Below are 18,920 nucleotides of genomic sequence, written 5' to 3' on the forward strand. Positions count from 1 at the left end.
ACCTTTCCCCATTTTATCTATACCATGTAAGCGTGAATTTTCAGAGGTATGTGTAGGGGCGCTGCTTCATTACACCGGAAATTGTAGATCGCCTGGTCGATCACTTGCCTATCGAGTCATGGACTTCGCACTTCATAGCCACGCTATGCTATGTCTTTAATTTGACATTTAGCCCTCACTAATGCAGTTTTACTCCATGGAGCTGGATCTTTTTCCTATGGAGCCTATTACTGCGTTCAAGCAAAGACGCTTTCCTGTGCTCCAGAACCACATGGGCACAGATTCGGTGAGATGGTTTTTCCTTTTACTGCTCTCTGCAGCCATTGTGCAGGTGATAACTGAAGGGGATGTAGCACTGAAGTGGTGCTGTGGGTTCTTTTGTTCTCTGCGAGGGTCCCTAAGGTCTCTAGCAATCGTGAAAAGATGGCATTATTTAATTAGATTACAGTAGATGGGGGGAGTGAATGTTACAAGGATTCTGTTTTTGGTGATGGCTTATGAATTGTTCTCCAGGCACCACTTGTAATATTTCCGACTCAGTGAGTGCTGGAGACTGCCAGCTATTACGTCTGAGGATACTCGTACATTCAGTGATTTCTCCAATGTGTGGCCCTGCAGACTGGTAACTGCAGTCAGACGCACAACAGCAAGAAGATCCAGTGAAGGAAGCAATCGCTAGCTCCTCTTTTCCTGTAGAATGCTTGTTTCATTGCAAAAAAAACCCCTACATATAGTGCCAGCCTTTAAAGGGGTTGTCTGCTTCTAAATGATTAAAATTGAAAAAATTGCTTTTATCTCTTCATGAAAATAAAGAATATTTTTACTCTGAGGTACTTTAAATAGTGTACTGCCTGTTGTCTAGGTAACCGGCCAACTCTGCAATGTGTCATGAGATGGTCGGTCTCCTAGGCAAGGAGCACAGTGCTTACTAGTTCTTTTATATAGCTCTTGCAAACCTTTCTCTGGAGCGTCCTGCATTAACTTTCCCTGCGCTCCTCCGATCCTGCAGGGGAAAGCTGCCTCCTCTTGTAACAGCGGAGAGCGCACCGCTCCGACCAGCGCTGCGAACATCCACTGATCCGAACTGTCATTCTTCAGGAGCGCACCGCTCCCCTACCAATCAGGAAGCTGAGACAGAAGACCAACGCACTCCTGAAGACAGAAGATTAGAGCAACCCTTAAATCCACTGTTCGTCAGTCATTGTATATTATCTGCCTTGTTACATGAAACATGTATAAACCCTGATCCATGTTAATGCTTCATGCACTGTATGAATATATATATATTTTTTTTCCTTTCATTGTAGGTGGTGATAAATGGAGGAGCCACACCAAGCGTGGATCAAGATACAGAAGACACAGAACTGATGGCAATTTATACAACAGAGAGCGTGATCGCTGAGAAGGTAGCGCTTATTTATGGATGTAGAAATGTGCTTTGTGCTGCCAGATCAGGAGCTGGCACTTAATACCCTGCTGGTGCCCACATTACCAGAAATAAGGCATTTTGTTAGTGGCACCTAGAAAAGTATTGAGTGGGTATAATATTCATAGTAATCAAGGATCAGATAAGCCGCTGTAATATATTCTCTTACCCACCTGATCTGCAGCTTTCTTTACACCTGTAGCAGTTGTAAAAGTGCTGGGGGGCTGCCTATCTCGTCTTCTCCATATCCCCTTCACCAGGCACCACTGAAAACGTTAACTCAATGTGCAGTGCTTCCCTCTACACAAGGGTGAAACAAGGTATGCCACCAGGCGATTACTCAGTGTGGCAGCAGGGCTCAAGTGTAGCAGGGCGCTAGCCGTGGGCGAGGTGCTAGTCTCTTGCGCCCCGGCACTTTACATGAAGGTGGGGGTCCTGACTAGGTGTTTGGACCTGTGCTGTGAGGGCTTTACGCCCGTGCAGGCTGCATGTAACCAATGTTGTTGGTTTGCTAGGACCAGATGCTGGGTAGCTCAATGAAGGAGACCACCATTCAAAAATAAACCTTCTACTGAACGGGAACTTGGTAGGGAGATTATACAAGAGATAGCGGGTACACAGTCTTCTGAACGTTTCCTTAACAACGCAAAGTTTTCTTCCTTTTCTTCTCTATTGTTCTGCATCTTCACCTTTCTTCTTTTTACTCTTTATACTTGTCCTCGGTTTCCACCGTTTCTCGCTACTTCACCTCAACCCATCTTAACTTTACAGTCCAGTTAGCAAGAGTACTCTACTCGTCTTGCAGTTCTGAGTCTTATTTCCCCTTAGGGTGCCAATATGGCCAGACTTGGCTTCAAGCTCTCTGGTGCTCTGGAACTCCCGCCCGGGACAATATAATCGTCTCACGTACTCCATCCTGTCTAGGCCCATTACCATCAAGAGTTGTAAACCCTGGACCTTTCTGCTAGGTGTCCTATCCCAAGAGCTGTATCCAATCAATCACGCTGTCTCTTAGTCACTTCTGCTCCAGATCTCACTATCCCTTTCCTCTGGTCTCCTCTCTCTTTAGGGACACCCCAGAATTCGGCACTGCTCACAATGGACCTCAGATCCTTTTTCTATGCACTCCAGGCCCCATCTCACTCTCTAACAGGAAATTGTCATTTTCCCTTCAACTCAGCCCCTCCCTCTCTGGGTTAGTCCCAAACATAAACTTTAACTGTCCTTAAGGTCAAACTACACACACTATTAATATCACTAATACCTTTAACGCACATCACAGTTCACATTGCATCACATAACATTTTACAACAATAAACTTGTTTCTTCAAGGGGGAAAGTGGGCAACATGTCCGTCCTCTTACACAAGGTGTAACTGGTCTTGTGTCATCCGTGTGTTTGCTTAGCCCCCATGTCATTACAGAAACATCAGGCTTCTTCCCTCCGGTGCTGTCACCCTGTCATCCTTGTCACTCTTATTTTCATAGATTATGTTTGTCTTTGTATCCACAAGGCATCACTCCTTTGCCCCCGGCTTGTTTGTATGCAGTTACATTGGCTACACTTGACAACGTTCCTTTCATCTCTGGTTATAAATGATGATAATTCACACATTTCGCGGCTCTGTTATAGAACTTGGGTCAGGAGTAACCATGGAGAATAACTATTGAAATTAAGTAAATTGTGACAAAGCGACTAGGGCTTTTAGAAAATTATAAAAACAGGTTGTGATCATCTGTTTACCGAGCGTTGAGTAACTCTCCAACTTGTGGAGTCAGTTCCATTTTAGCTTGTAACTGATAGATGTATAGCTCTAGATAGGTGTGTGTGTATATATATATTTATATTATATTATACTAATATCCTCAGTTACAAGCTAAAATGGAACGGACTCCTCAAATATATTATAACATTTATTTGTAACTAATCAAGTTGTTCCTCATTTTTCATGATCCGATTTTCGCACATTTGTCTCCTGTCCTCGCCCTTCCCTGTGGCTCTCTTGCTGCCGCCGGTCCTCCCATCGGCTCATCCGTCTTCTCATTATGAATGTACATTGTGCTCAATACGAGGGCATGTGACCAAGTGACGGATGGCAGCGCTGGAGGCCCAGAAAGAAGAGGATAAGACAGAGGAGCTGATTGGAGGACCGGGAGCAGCAGGAGACCTATGGGGTGGGTCAATGAGACGTGGTGTTTTTTTTTTTTGTTTTTTTCCCTCCCTTTTCAAACTTCTTTCAGAGCGATTTTGAGTTTTGCTGAATTTTTCACCAAAATTGAATTTCCCAAGTGAAATAAAGTGAATTTGCCAAATTTGAATTTTGGCATATCAGCCCATTTCTTTCTTATTTCCTTTTTGTATAGTGCCTTGTAAGGCGGCGGTGTTCACACTGTGCAGTAACTGAGGCAGTGACCCAAGCAAGTCCAACATAAACAGCTTTATTCAGCAACTCACGGGTAAACAGGACAGTCCTCCGGTTTGCAGCCGGGTTAACACAAGTCTTTAAACAACGGTTGCCATGGGCAATGGCCGCGCCGGGCCGCTCAGAGCCTGACAGGTGCAGAGCCTTCCCAGGCGTGGGTTCAGCCACCCTCAATCCTCCTGAACTTTCCTGCTATGCTCCTAGCAGGTTCCAACATAGAACAACACTAATCCTTAGTGCAGAGGTTTTAAAGGACCTGTGGCAAGAGCTGCTGGAAAACCCGGGTTGGAGGAAGGAGGCCGCCCCACTGCCTCCTGTGACCTCCTCCAAGAAATGAAGGCCCTGCCCGGTTTTACTTAGTCTGCCTTAGCCAGATAGCCTGACCAGGTCATTGCTCACCTTCATTCCTGCATTGCAGCCACAGGTGTGTCTGTGACTGCAATACACTCCAATGGATTTAATAGGTCTCTGTACACATTCTGAGGGATATATAACGTCCCTCGTATACGATCCCGGGCACTCCCTCACAGCCTACATATTCTGCAGCGCAGTACAGTGATTTCCATCAGTCTCTTGAGCTCACAATCCAATTTTCCTATCAGACAGACCCATACCCACAAGGACCAATTTTCAGAGTAGCAAAGTATTTGGTCTCGTAAGCTGATTTTTATTTATTTAGATAAAAGGAGCAAACAGGGATCAGTCAACAGGAACGACGTCTATACAATCATCAGAGCTGAAGCCAATGCTTCTGAAGGGTTAATCAGTAGGATAGAAGTTTTGATCTGACCTCTTCAAAGGAATTTAAAAAGGATTTGTGTCTGGAAGATGATTACCCCTCACAGCTCTGCTTGAATGGCTGGAAAAACGGAGCGGAGCTGAGCCAGAAGCTACATAAACTTTCCCATTAAAAATGTAATCTGCCAGCAGGATCCCCCCCCAAAACTATTTGTACGTGCATATAGCTCTTTTAAAGACAAGTCCAATGATACCTTTACTTTGCCTGTCAGTTTCTCCATTACTGAAAAATCTGTGATTGAAAGGATATGCAAATGAGGCTCTATTGCTTTCCTGTGTGGAAGCCCTTCCCAAGCCTCTGTCACTCCAGCTCTATTTTCCGCCCAGCATTGCCTCATTCTGTTTGACTCATTGACTCACAGCTCACTTGCTTGAAATCTCCCAGCAAAGGAACTGTCAATCCTGCAGGAGGAGGCAGCACTGGGTAGGGAAAAGAGCCGGAGTGACAGAGGCTTGGGAAGGGCTTCCACACAGGAAAGCACTATGGCCTCATTTGCATATCCTTTCAAACGCTGATTTCCCAGTAACAGAGGGACGAATCGGCCATGTGAAGGTATTGCTGGACTTGTCTTTAAAAGAGCTATATGTGCATATAAAAAGTTTGGGGGTGAAATTCTGCTGACAGATTCCCTTTTAAATGTTTCATAGACACATTCAGTTTTTAGCATTTGACCTTTTCATATTAATGAATGATTGATTGTTTTGCATCCCTGCTTTCATTTTGTTTTCTTAACTTTAAATTTGTTTATTTCGGCGTTCTCCGTCTTGTCAGTCACATGACATCTCTGCCTTTGTTAATAATCGTCTTTCGCTAGCTGCCAGTCTTGCTTCTTTCTGCCATGTTTGCCCATTTCAACACCTCAAGGCCTGGATGTGCTATGGCCTGAAAAGCGCGTCTTCATTTCTTCCGACTGGAAGAGTTTGCTGTCCTGCAGTCTTCACAAAAAAACATTGCACAGCTATTATTTATCTTTGACTGGTGCAAATTTTATTCATTTATTTATTTCTTTTTTTAAGTATTTTATGACCAACATGTCTTGATATTTTATTAAGACTGTTTCTTAGTTTCTTATTCTTAGTTTAGGACCATCCAGATTGGTCACCTTGTGGTGGTGGGATAGCATTTATGTTTTTTTGATCAAAATAGCATTAACTAAAGTATCTTATGTACTTAACTTAATACATAAAATTAACATAATACTTATCAATATTTACTGATTTACTTTCTGTAGGGTATATGCTAACTTTCTTGGGTTTTGTTGTAGGAATAAACTATACTGTTTGTGTTGAGGACTCCATGTTTATGTGGACCCTTGGTCTCTTCATTTTATTTATTTATTTATTTATTTTTTCTTTCCTTCCAATAGCTATAACTTTTTTATATTTTTTTTCTTCAATTCTCATTTTGGGATGCAAAGTAAATAAAAATGAGCACTTTTTTTTATTTCGGACATCTATGCATGTGACAATTCCCAATATGTTTTATTTATTTCAGATTTTGTGTGTGTGCTGTGCGGAAAAAAAGTGATGATTTAAGAACTTTTTCTATTTTGAAAAAAAATAACATAAATAAGTGTGTGTGTGTGTGTGTGTGTATATATATATATATATATATATATATATATATATATATATATATATATATATATATATATATATATATATATATATACATATACATATACATACAGTGGCATGTAAAAGTTTCGACACCCCTGGTCAAAATTACTGTTATTGTGAACAGTTAAGCAGTTTGAAAATGAAATGATCTCTAAAAGGCCTGAAGTTAAAGATGACACCTTTCCGGTGTATTGTAGGCAAAAAAAAATGTATATTTCTATCTTTTACATTTTATAAATTACAAAAAAGAAAATGGGCCGAAGCAAAAGTTTGGGCACCCTGCTTGGGTTGTACCTAGTAGCCCCCCTTTTGCAAGTGTCACAGCTTATAAACGCTTTTTGTAGCCAGCCAAGAGTCTTTCAATTTTTGTTTGAGGGATTTTCATCCATTCTTCCAGTTCTGTGAGATTCCTGGGTCGTCTTGCATGCACTGCTGTTTTGAGGTTGAGCCACAGATTTTCAGTGCTGTTTAGATCAGAGGACTGTGAGGGCCATTGTAAAACCTTCAGCTTGCGCTTTTTGAGGTAGTCTATTGTGGATTTTGACGTGTGTTTAGGATCATTATCCATTTGTAGAAGCCATCCTCTTTTAAACTTCAGCTTTTTTACAGATGGTGTTATGTTTGCATCAAGAATTTGTGGAAATTTAATTGAATCTATTCTTCCCGTGAAATGTTCCCCATGCTTCTGCTTTTTTCTTGCCATAATACAAATTCTAACAGTCTATTCAGTAGGACTATCAGCTGTGTATCCACCAGACTTCTGCACAACACAACTAATGGTCCCAACCCCATTTATAAGGCAAGAAATCCCACTTATTAAACCTGACAGGGCACACCTGTGAAGTGAAAACCATTTCCGGTGACTACCTCTTGAAGCTCATCAAGAGAATGCCAAGAGTGTGCAAAGCAGTCATCAAAGCAAAAGGGGGCTACTTTGAAGAACCTAGAATATAAGACATATTTTCAGTTGTTTCACACTTTTTTGTTAAGTATATAATTCCACATGTGTTAATTCATAGTTTTGATGCCTTCAGTGTGAATGTACAATTTTCATAGTCATGAAAATACAGAAAAATCTTTAAATGAGAAGGTGTGTCCAAACTTTTGGTCTGTACTGTAAGTATGGCGCCGGAGATCGCGGTATGCGTTCAGTGCCTACGCATACCGCGATCTCCGGCGCCATACACTCCTCTTACCTGTAACGGCTGGATACCTGCTTCTGTCTGGAGCCAGACTGTGCGTCACGCATGCGCAGTCTATAAAGGCTTCAGACAGAGACACGCATCCCCGGTTATAATATATATATACTGGCTGGCACCAGTTCACATTAGGAGGTGCTGGTCAGGTTTCTCTATGTATATATAATATATATACATATAGAAACCTGACCAGCACCTCCTAATGTGAACTGGTGCCAGCTGCTGTAACTATAAAATATAACAAAAGAATGCAGCAGCACTCCATATGGCCAAGATGCGTCTTAACAATGAAAATATTAGATCTAATCTGTTTTGCTTAGCAACAAGTACTTACAAAAAATGAAGTTTTTTAGCGCATAAATTGGCCAATTCATGTGTGCTCATCAACCATGGCAAGGTAACCTCCCCTTGATGGTAACTACTCTGCCTTCCTTGCCACTTTTTGCCTCTTGCCTGATTCTGCACTCCTCCCATTAACCAGCAGGTGTTGTATAAACAGCTCTGCTTGCCCTTTAAATGTAGGTGTTTTAGCCCAGAAGAAGACATGTTTGTCCGTTTAGTTGTAGGCTTGTAGCCCAAAATTGGCATGGAAGGCAGCGTAGTTACCCATCAGGGGGAGGTTACCTTGCCGTGGTTGATGGGCACACATGAATTGGCCAATTTATGCGCTAAAAACCTTCATTTTTTGTAAGTACTTGTTGCTGAGCAAAACAGTTTAGATCTAATATTTTCATTGTTAAGACGTATCTTGGCCATATGGAGTGCTGCTGCATTCTTTTGATATATATATCTCTATGTATGATTGTGTGTTTCCATTTGTCCCCTCTAGGTAACTTGAACATGCATTGAAATTGATTGTTTGCACAATACATTGCAATACTGTACTATTACCATGTACTTTAAAATGACCAATCTGCTCTGAATCCCCGGGCTAGACTTCACAGATACACAAACATGGCAGACACTGGGGTCACTAGGCCCCCCCTTGGGTGCCATTTGCTATCTGTTTGCAGCTGTCGCTCTGTGTGCGCCGTGAATGTCCCAAGGTGAAACCTCAGTGGTGATACAGGGTAGCAAATCCCTAGTTGTCACCAGAGGATGCTTACTAATTGAGTTTCACAGTATGCAGTCAGCTCCCTCTAGTGGTAGCTACAGGCAGGCAACTGTTCATTTTTCTTTACTGCGTTTACCTGCTAAAAAGTTCTCCCTCAACCATAAGGAAGAGGTCTAGTGCCACCCGTTGAAGTTGGCTACCCGATAAGTCAATGTCCAACTATTTGACAAGTATTGCATCATTCCCAAAGGGCCGCTTACAGTGCGAGGTTATCGTGAACAAGTGATAACAAAAGATCATTATTCTCGGCAGCGCATTGCCGGGTGTAAACAGGACTCGTGCTGCCAAGATGAGTGGCAGCCTATGTGCACAGAATGATCTCTTACCTATCGTTCAGTGATCGCCTGGACTACCTGTGTAAACGCTCTTAATGATCACCGATCAGTAAATATTTACCGATATAGTGGTCATTTAACACTGCAAAATCGAGTTGTGTAAGGCCACACAAAGGACATCTATAGACAGCAGTTTGGGGGTGTTTTCAACTCCTCTACTGGTTGGCTAGGTGAGATGCCTTTGATGCAGCTCTGGTAGTACTGGTTGTTAGTAAGACTTTGGGTTTGACCGATACCCTTGGCCATGTTGTATGGTAAGGGTTGGACATTGACTTTGTAGCGTTGCTGTCTCCAGTTGTTGGCAGTAGAGGAGCGGAGCGTCGGTTTGCATCTTTTTCCCATGGAGCAATGCTTGTAAGACTCCACCATTTGGCTGAATCTCTTTAATAAGAATTGAGATGGCGCCTAATAGATGCTGGTCCCATCTCGTGAACCCTCACCTGTTAAAAACGATGATCTCCTCACTTTTGCTTCCAAATTCATTAATGCTAACTCCAATGTGAGTTATGGAAACAGCCATGACCACTTCACATACAGTAAATGTCTCGTAAATCTATGGTCATAAGGTGATCGGGGGGGATCTACTGCAGCAGAAGCCAGTTTCTTATATATACTATTTTTATGTTGATTCCCTTTTGCCCTAAAAACCTTTCCCGGCAGGTTATCGCTCGGGTCCGAAAGGTGAGCAACCTTGGGTTTTGTTTTTTCGAATTTTTTAGAGATTACATTTTCATGCCGTGTCTAAAAGCACCTGATCCACATAATACGGGATTTAGTGCACATTTCAAATCTGGCAAATGTCTGGTCAGTTTGGCAGACAGAAGTTATTGTTTTAATCTGGAGAGTCTTTGACCAGATTGCAAAGTTTAAGGTCAGTGTCTTAGTTAGGCAGATGTCCAAAGCCTGTTTCTGTATTAATGCGACATGCATGCAGGGCTGAAAATCTGATGTTAATCCACTTTTAAATAGTTCTGAGAACTTTACACAAATACTTCGTGACCTGGGAAAATTCCCGGCTGTCTTGACTGATTCAACAAGACGCCTTAGAAAGGTTGCTGTTCGAGAAGGGTCAAGTAATAGTATAACTTTTTATTAGTAAAAAAAAATTGCATTTTTCATTGAAAATGTTCATTTTTTTCCCCCTCCTTTTTAAATTTCAAAATCAAATTGAGCGACATTTTTATTTTTCTATTCCTATCTTTTTGTTGACTTGCCCTTTTTGACCGAATACCTCAAGGAGTAAAAGTAATTGTGATTCAGCCAGAATCCTTTGGGTTTTCTTATCCATGATGGGCCCTGGATTTGCAGCATAATAAATAGTGATGTTTCAGTTCTCATCCTTTCACACACTTTATAGAGAAACCCTTCGCTTCCATATATATATATATATATATATATATATCTCTATCTATCTATCTATCTCCAAAGTAACATCTGTCACCGATCCTGAGATATTTTTGAAGGAAAAGGAGTTGCATATGCTCCTCGTCCGCTTTAGGTTATGTTCACACATTGTGGTTTTGCTGTCTTTTTTTCTGCAGGCAAAACCTGCTCTCATGGCAGTAAAGAAGCTGCTTACAAAAAGCAGGTTTTGTTGCGTTTTTCAGAATACCAAAGTTCAGTTTGGTTTCCACCACAGAAGCATGAACACCAATGCAAGACATATTGCCCTTTTTCCAACAAATGGTTTCACATTTGACCAAATTATTTAGAGGCAAAAGATTTTTGTCTGAAAAAATAATGACTATTCTAATCAAAAAAGTTCATATCCATTCATAAAAAAGACACAATTACAAATCTAACGTCGGGGGGAAATGAATTTGTTGGGAATAGTTTACCTAAGACATTGCCAGTGCTTTGAGTTTGTAGGACACTGTTTTACTTTCACACTTTGACCAGCCCTTGAGTTGATAATGTATTGTTCAATTTCACACCTTGGTCAGCCAATGTTTATTTTGCACATATCACTAATTTAATTAAACTGTACTAATCCCAACTGCCATTCTCAGGTGAGAACACCAAGACATTATGGTTTAAATTTGGGGAAAATCACAAAAATAAAAGGGTTTCACATCCTGCTGTACCTTCTTTTTTTCACTAAAAATGCAGCAAAACCTGATATCTGCATTTTTTTTGCTGCGTTTTTGCACTTACTCATTGCTTTCTATGGGTGACATCCTGCAGCTTTCAAAAACGCAGCAGATTTCCAACTCGGTCAGGAAAAAAAACAATATGCGTGCGTGAGCTTTCTGAAATCTCATAGCTTTTGCTGGTACTGTAAAACACTGCTTTTAATTTGCTTAAAAAACGCATCAAAAACGCAACGTGTGAACATAGCCTTACTCCATTTATGGGACTATAGGTAGTATTTGAGCACAGTTCTCCAGACAATGAATAGAGGTGGAGATCGAGCATGCATTGTAGATAAGACTTTACTAAATCTCATCCCTAACGCTGCAGAGAAAATCTGCTGAGTAAGTTGCGCAGCGCAAATTTAGCAAAAACGTGAGCTTTGCAGTTAATTTGCAGCATTTCTTCCATGTGGAAGTTTTGTAAGGCCATGATTATGATGCGGATTTGCAAAATAATCCGTAGTAGAAATGCTCGGATTTGTTCTGCGGTTTTGCTGTTTTATACTGTAGATCTGCCCTGGAGTAGTCTCATACTGCGGGGCTAATCCATGTGTTGCTAACCCGCTCCAGATTCTGTGCGCAATCTGCTTCTATATGTGATATGTCACTTATTTTTCTATCATTTTTACATTTTGACTACGCAGATTTCTCTTTGGTGGATTTCACACAGGTTTCAAGGCAGAATACACATTTTGTGGGACTATTCATGTTGATCACTAATGGCCGCCTATAAAATTTCTGCTCTGTTCTGTTTTGCCGCTCCTATGGTGGAATAGAGTTGGGAACATCATCTGCTGGATCGGTCTCCTATGGTCCAGTCTGAAGTTATGGCTGTATATATGACACTCTATTAGCTATTGGCTTCTAGCACAATTACTATGCAAATAATTGAAGGACAGAATTTATTCTGATCACACACACACACACACACACACACACACACACACACACACACACACACACACACACACCCACACCCACACCTAGTCCTCCCGGGTTCATTTATTTTCGGAATGGTTCCAGAGTTTCCTTTTGGGTTGTGTTTCTGTATAATTTTCATGGGGAAAATGTGGTGAGCTCCCGCTATCCAGGGCTGTGGAGTCGGAGTCTCTGTCCATTTTGGTGGAGTCGGTATAAAATCGACAGACTCTGACTCCCAAAATTAAATACTAAAGTGGGTACAGTAGTACAATGCAGGATGTGCTGCAAATGTTTCTATAAGAATTTAGGAAAGTTCTGAAAGGTCCTATAAATGTCTGTTCTGTTTCTGATCTCAGGATCTGGGCTGAATCTGTGCTGCACTTTATGTACACGCTCAGTAGTGAGGCCGGGCTGTGGAGTCAGGGAAATTGAGGAGTCGGAGGTTTGGTTTACAGACTCCACCACCCTGCCGCTGTCCATCCTTTTTTTTTTTTTCCCCTCAGTATGCTTTGATAGTAATAGAAATGTGTCAGAGCCGTCTGGAAATCATGTTATCAGAACAGAATGTCTTAATCTCGTCAGACAAGGCTGTTTGGGGGTTGCCAATGTCGAACATGAGGGCATAGGCTCGCTGTCTGAGCAAGGCAATGCAACGGCCTTTAGGAGCTGGAGGAATGTTTTTTTGTAATTATGTCAAAGATTTACACAGAATATCAAGGATTTCTACGTTCCTCGATGGAGGATAGTCAATGGGATAAATAGTAAAATATCAATATTTGCAGATGACACAAAGTTATGTAAAACAATTAATACAAAAGAGGACAGTGCAGACCTACAGAGGGATTTGGATAAGCTGGGTAGGTGGAGCATTAATTGGCAAATGAGGTTTAACGAGGAGAAATGTAAGGTCATACATATGGGAAGGAAAAATGGAAGTCACCAGTACTCACTGAATGGGAAATCATTGGGGAATTCAGAGATGGAGAAGGACTTGGGCATCTTGATTGATAGCAAACTAAATTGGAGTGCCCAAAGTCAGGCGGCTGCTGTAAGGGCAAACAGGGTAATGGGATGTATCAGAAGAGGTATAGCTGCAAAGGATGAGAACATTGTTCTTCCACTGTACAAAGCACTGGTCAGACCACACTTGGAATACTGTGCTCAGTTATGGGCCCCAATATATAGAAAGGATATAAATGAGCTTGAAAAGGTACAAAGGAGGGCAACAAAATTAATAAAGGGAATGGAGGGACTGCAATACCCAGAGAGGTTGGCAAAACTAGGACTATTCAGCCTGGAAAAGAGAAGGTTGAGGGGGGACATAATAAATGTGTACAAATATGTTAGGGGACAGTATAGAGACCTTGCCAGGGATTTGTTCAAAAGGAGGGATATTACGGTAACAAGAGGGCATTCACTAAGACTGGAAGAGAAAAGGTTTCAGCACCAGCATAGGAAGGGGTTCTTTACGGTAAGAGCAGTGAGAATATGGAATTCACTGAGGGAGGAGACGGTAATGTCGGATTCACTACACCAGTTCAAGCGGGGACTGGATGCATTTCTAGATACCAGGCAGATTTCAGCATATACTTAAAAATAAAATAAAATAGTAGGTTGATACAGGGATTTATTCTGACTGCTGGTTTCAGAGTCGGGAGGGAATTTTTCCTCAGGTGAAGATTGGCTAAATCATTTGGGGTTTTTGCCCTCCTCTGGATCAACTTTAGCAATTACAGAACTAACAGGTCGAACTTGATGGACGCAAGTCTTTATTCGGCTTTACAAACTATGTTAGTGCAGCAGATTTTATAGCACAGATACCTTTGTACCAAGTGATCGTTTTACGATCTTGGATGGTGTTTGTCTGTTTGGGTCAATCATCAGCAGAATATCGAGGAGGAAACCTTCTGGACATTGGGGACGCTCTCGGCTTGTATAGATGTCTTTTATATCACATCCTACATGTTTGTGTGTTGCAGAGCTCTTTGGCTGAGACCCTGGATAGCACCGGAAGCTTAGACCGCCAGCGGATGGACATGATCTATACGGTGGAGGATGTGCCTCCTTGGTATCTCTGCATCTTCCTAGGCTTACAGGTATGATATTGTATTCATTATTACTGTTACTTTCTGGTAACAGGTCCACCGAGATCACACTGAGCGATTGCCAGGCTTTGCAAAATTATCATAACCAAGTTTCTGTGTACTTACGAATACTCATGGAAGCCATGGCCTCGATTCACCAAAGCAATGTCACCAGAATTCTGGTGCGAGTAGCTTTAAAAAGTCTTAAAATTTTGGCATCGCTCGTATCCACGCAAAAATGGTGCTAATATTCGTGTTTTCAGTCCAGTTTTTCCCAGCTGTGCCAAAATGGACAGAGCTGCTGCAGGAACGGGATACCACAGCTTGTTTAAACATCTGAAATCTTACTCCAGTCAGGGACTGGAGTAAGATTTCTGTTGTCACACGGGGCTTCATGCCACTGATTAGTGGTATGAGGCGTGCATCTGTTAATTAATCAGTTTGACTCCTAAGCGTCCCCTCATCAAGATTGGCGAGAAGATCGCTGATCTTCATGAATCTGGGCCATTGTCTTTGATACCCAGCCTGGGCAGCTCTGCAGTTGGAAACCAGGGACATGGCTATAGGGCTTGCCGAAATAGCAGTCACACCTAAGGTCTAGCTCAAAAGACACTCTACTTTGTAAGAAGACATTTTATAAATGGCAAATGGTTGGCTCATGATTTATAATAGATTTTACATTGTGCCACAAGAGTTTAAGGAATGTATCCTCATAAAATGGTCTATTTCAATTAGGTAGGGAATTGTATAGAACTATTTTCTGTTCACATCTGATCTGGGCAAAAGTTATTTTGCAGGAGGTAACCTATGTCATCACCGTATTGTGTAATAGAGGTGTAATTAGTCTGTAGCGATAATGAGACTGCTGAAGAGTCATGTGTAAGTTACACTGTTATTTGTTTTTGTTTTAACTTGAATTTGAATTAAGATGTGAAAAAAAAATAAAAAAATTACCAAGAAAACTTGATTTTAAACAATTTGGTCACTTTCTGATGATCCATTCCCTATAAAGGTGTTGTCGGGCGCATCTTGTACCCACAAATTGACGAATGGCCGACAAACTCTTCATCATTAGGGCGTCTCACCGACCGATGCAGAAGTGGGAGGCGCTAGATAGACCTTTACATTGTCGATCTGCTTGGACCAAAAAATTGTTGTTTGTGCTCCAACTTCTCAATAGTTGCCTTATGTGTCTTGACGCACAGTATAATTTTATACTTCAGGTTCCTCCATTACTACGTTTCCATCAGACTTCTGTTACTTTTGGACAGCCATTTTCATGTACTGTAGAAAGCGATTTTATAGCCTCCAGTAAAGTATGATAAATCTATGGGATTGTATGAAGTTTGTTGTAAGATGAAAAATGAAGCAATCACACTGAAGTGTAAAATGTGCTATAAAAGTATATAACCTAAGGGGTAACATTTCTCGTTTAAAGAGATTAACATGTCTAGCATACCAGTGTATGGAGGCGTAATGTGTAAATTGTCTCTTTAGAGAGGAAGAGGATTTGAACTCTAGCGCCACCTATTGAAAGTAGCAATCCTAAAAGCCAATATCGACCCTTTAATGAGCCTTGCCATACGGGATTAAAGCCAAACCAGAATCTCTATTTGCAAGCACGGTGTTTCGGGTTGTTGCCCCTCCTCAGTTCAAAGTATGAGATCTGAATCAGAATCTCAATTTGCAGTCTGCAAATTGAGATTCTGGTTTAACTTTAATCCCAAGTCAATATGGCAAGGCTCGTTAAAGGGTCGATATTAGCTTTTAGGCTTGCTACTTCCATTACTTGGCATTAGAGTTCAAGTCCTCTTCCTCTCTGAAGAGGCCGCTTGCATATTTAATTTCCCAGAGGAGCATGCATGGCATATAAGTCTCCTTACACTGGCATGCCAGACATGTCCCTCTCCACAAGGAGAAATGTTACCCCTTATATCACTGTCAGAGGCCTCTCATACTGCCAAATCAGATCTCATACTTTGCACTGAAGAGGGGCAACACCCCGAAACACTGTCTGCAAATTGAGATTCTGGTTTGGCTTTTATCCGAAGTCATGTGGCAAGGCTCGATATTGGTACTTCCAATAGGTAAAACTTGAGTTCAAGTCGTCTTCCTCTCTGAAGAGGTAATTTGCATAATAAAAGGATAAATATATAATACATTGTTAGATTGTTCACGCCTACATGGTGCTGCTGCCCGTGTTGTGCTGTTGGGTGCCTCGCAGTCATAGCTGATTTGCACCTGCCCATTTCTTTTACATTGTTAGGACGTGCTGACTCACTTTTACCTTTCCACTCTTTTATAAGGCAAGTTTTAATGGGTGCTGGGATATATATTTATGCTGAGCGCTGTCCTGCAGCTGCACTGAAGAGGTCTAGCAACTCTCAGATTAAATCATCCCTGGAGCCTTTACATCAGCAAAATGAATACTGACGTGCTGACTCCTAAGACAAAGCCGGGCGGAGATCCGTCTCCATGTGGAGCAGTCTGGTCATGCACCTTAAGGAAAAATGAGTCTATTGGTGCTGATGGCATCACCTTTACTTTTATTCCTGTGCGCCTGTAATTACTGTGCAGAATATTAGGTTTCCATATGACTAACTGACCTCTTTCCCTTCCACTTTACAATCTCCACCAAAGATGCAATGATATAATTTCGATAATTCTGCATGAAACAGTGTGTCACCAGGAAATGACATGGTTTAAATCATTTTTATGTTCTTAAGAAATGGGAAAGAGTTCCTTAGAACTTTAAGAAATATTGCAGTTTTTTTTTGTTTTTTTTTTTATATATTTTTAAAGTGTCTTGAAAAATTGCAGTTCTCACTGGTCACTGATCCTCATAATAATGTCTCAATGATTCCTGCTGATAACACTTTTAAGCAGTCCATCTCATTATATTCATTGGCAGGATTACAATGACAGGTGACACCTATGCAGTGAAACCTCGGATTACGAGTAACCTGGTCTGCGAGCGTTTTGCAAGACAAGCTAATGTTTTTTAAAAAATGTAACTCTGTAAACGAGCAAGATTTGGCGATACGAGCATCACGTGAGCCCTCCCCACCCGTCTATCTCCCTCTCTCGCTGAGTGATTGCGGTGAGGCATGGAGAGGCTGCAAGTTTGGTTGCTGAGGCATTCACTGCGGAGTTCCAAGAGCTCATTGATTCCAAGTGTTACCTGCCGCAACAAGTGTTTAACTGCAATGAAATGGGACTTTTTTGGAAAAAGATGCCAAGGAGGACCTACATTATAGCAGAAGAGAAAGCGGTGCCCGGTCACAAGCACATGAAGGACCATCTCACCCTCTTGTGTGCTAATGCAAGTGGAGATTTAAAAGTCAAGCCACTGCTCGTGTATCAGTCCGAGAATCCAGGAGCCTTCAAGAAATGTTAAGTGCAGAAGAGCCAGTTAAACATTATGCGGAGGTTTAACACTAAGGCTTGGATAACTCCTATTTTATTTGTTGAGTTGATGAATGTAGTCTTCGGTCCTGAAGTGAAGAAATATCTTTTAGAATGGAATATACCACTCAGTCTTTCTGGGTATGGACCATGCTTCTACCCATCCTTTTAGGCCTTGAGGACGACTTACTTGAGGAATTCACGTTCATAAAGGTCAAGTTCCTTCCTCCCTGCACCATTCCAATACTGTAGCCTGCGGATCAGTAGGTCATTTCGAACTTTAAGAAGCTGTCCACCAAAGCACTGTTTCAGCGATGCTGCAAAGTGACAGAAGGAACAAACCTTACTCTGCGAGAGTTTTGGAGAAATCATTTCAACATTAACTGTCTCAAGATCATCGATAAAGCATGGTATGGGGTCTCACTTCTGCTTGGGGCAAACTGTGGTGTGACAACGTCCTTGGAAATTACGTTGAGGGGTTTGCTGGGTTTGAGCCAATTGTTGAAATTGTGTCCTTTGGGCAGAAAATGGGGCTGGGGGTGAATGGGGCCGATATTGAAGAGCTTGTGGAGTAACATGGTCAGGAGCTAACCACCAACAAACGAATTGATCTGCATCGTGCGCACCAGAAGGAGGTTATGGAGGTGATCTAGTCTGGGGAAGAGGAGGAGGAAAGTCAGAGGAGTCACTCATTTCAAATGAGATTTGGGAGATGTGAAAAATGTGGGAGACTGTGCAAAAAAAACACCTAAATCAGGCTGTATTTGTACGAGCTATTAATCTGTTCAACAACAAAGCAATGTTACGTTTCTGTGGAATCCACAAAAAGAGGCAAAAGCAACAGTCATTGGACAAGTTCCTCATTAAAGTTCCTCGAAAGGAAAAAAATCTGATGAGTCAACAGTTAGCAGTGATTCAGTTAGTGCAAGTCGTGCCTCACAATAACCCTTCTCATGCCATCCCTCTTATCTACCTTACAATAGAATCGTTGGTGTGGGGAAAAGTGCTGTTAAATTTTTTTTACGTTTTACTGTATTTTGTAATAATAACTTTACAGTACTGTACATGTATATGAATAAACATTTATGGGTTGTGGAACGAATTGTCTGTGTTTCATTTATTCCTTATGGGAAAATTTGCTTTGATATACGAGTGGTTTGGATTACGAGCACGTTCCCGGAATGAATTATGCTCATAATCCACTGTATATACACTGCTCAAAAAAATAAAGGGAACACTTAAACAGAATATAACTCCAAGTAAATCAAACTTCTGTGAAGTCAAACTGTCCACTTAGTAAGCAACACTGATTGACAATCAATTTCACCTGCTGTTGTGCAAATGCAATAGACAATAGATGGAAATTATTGGCAATTATCAAGACACCCTCAATAAAGGAGTGGTTCTGCAGGTGGGGACCACAGACCACATCTCAGTATCAATGCTTTCTGGCTGATGTTTTGG

General features: G+C 41.5%; 1 protein-coding gene across 2 annotated transcripts in view; it reads left to right on the forward strand.

The window, feature by feature from the left end:
- SLC23A2 (solute carrier family 23 member 2) overlaps positions 1-18,920 on the forward strand; it is a 122,825-nt gene that overhangs the window by 65,776 nt on the left and 38,129 nt on the right. For both annotated transcript variants that reach the window (XM_073653653.1, XM_073653651.1), the window contains exons 3-4: positions 1,308-1,406; positions 13,947-14,063. In XM_073653653.1, coding sequence (XP_073509754.1) covers positions 1,308-1,406; positions 13,947-14,063 — 216 coding nt within the window. The remainder of the gene's footprint in view (positions 1-1,307; positions 1,407-13,946; positions 14,064-18,920) is intronic.

Source organism: Phyllobates terribilis, unplaced genomic scaffold, assembly GCF_046119375.1.
Source record: "Phyllobates terribilis strain yellow unplaced genomic scaffold, ASM4611937v1 Scaffold_11__3_contigs__length_659146591, whole genome shotgun sequence".
Lineage (NCBI taxonomy): Eukaryota > Metazoa > Chordata > Amphibia > Anura > Dendrobatidae > Phyllobates > Phyllobates terribilis.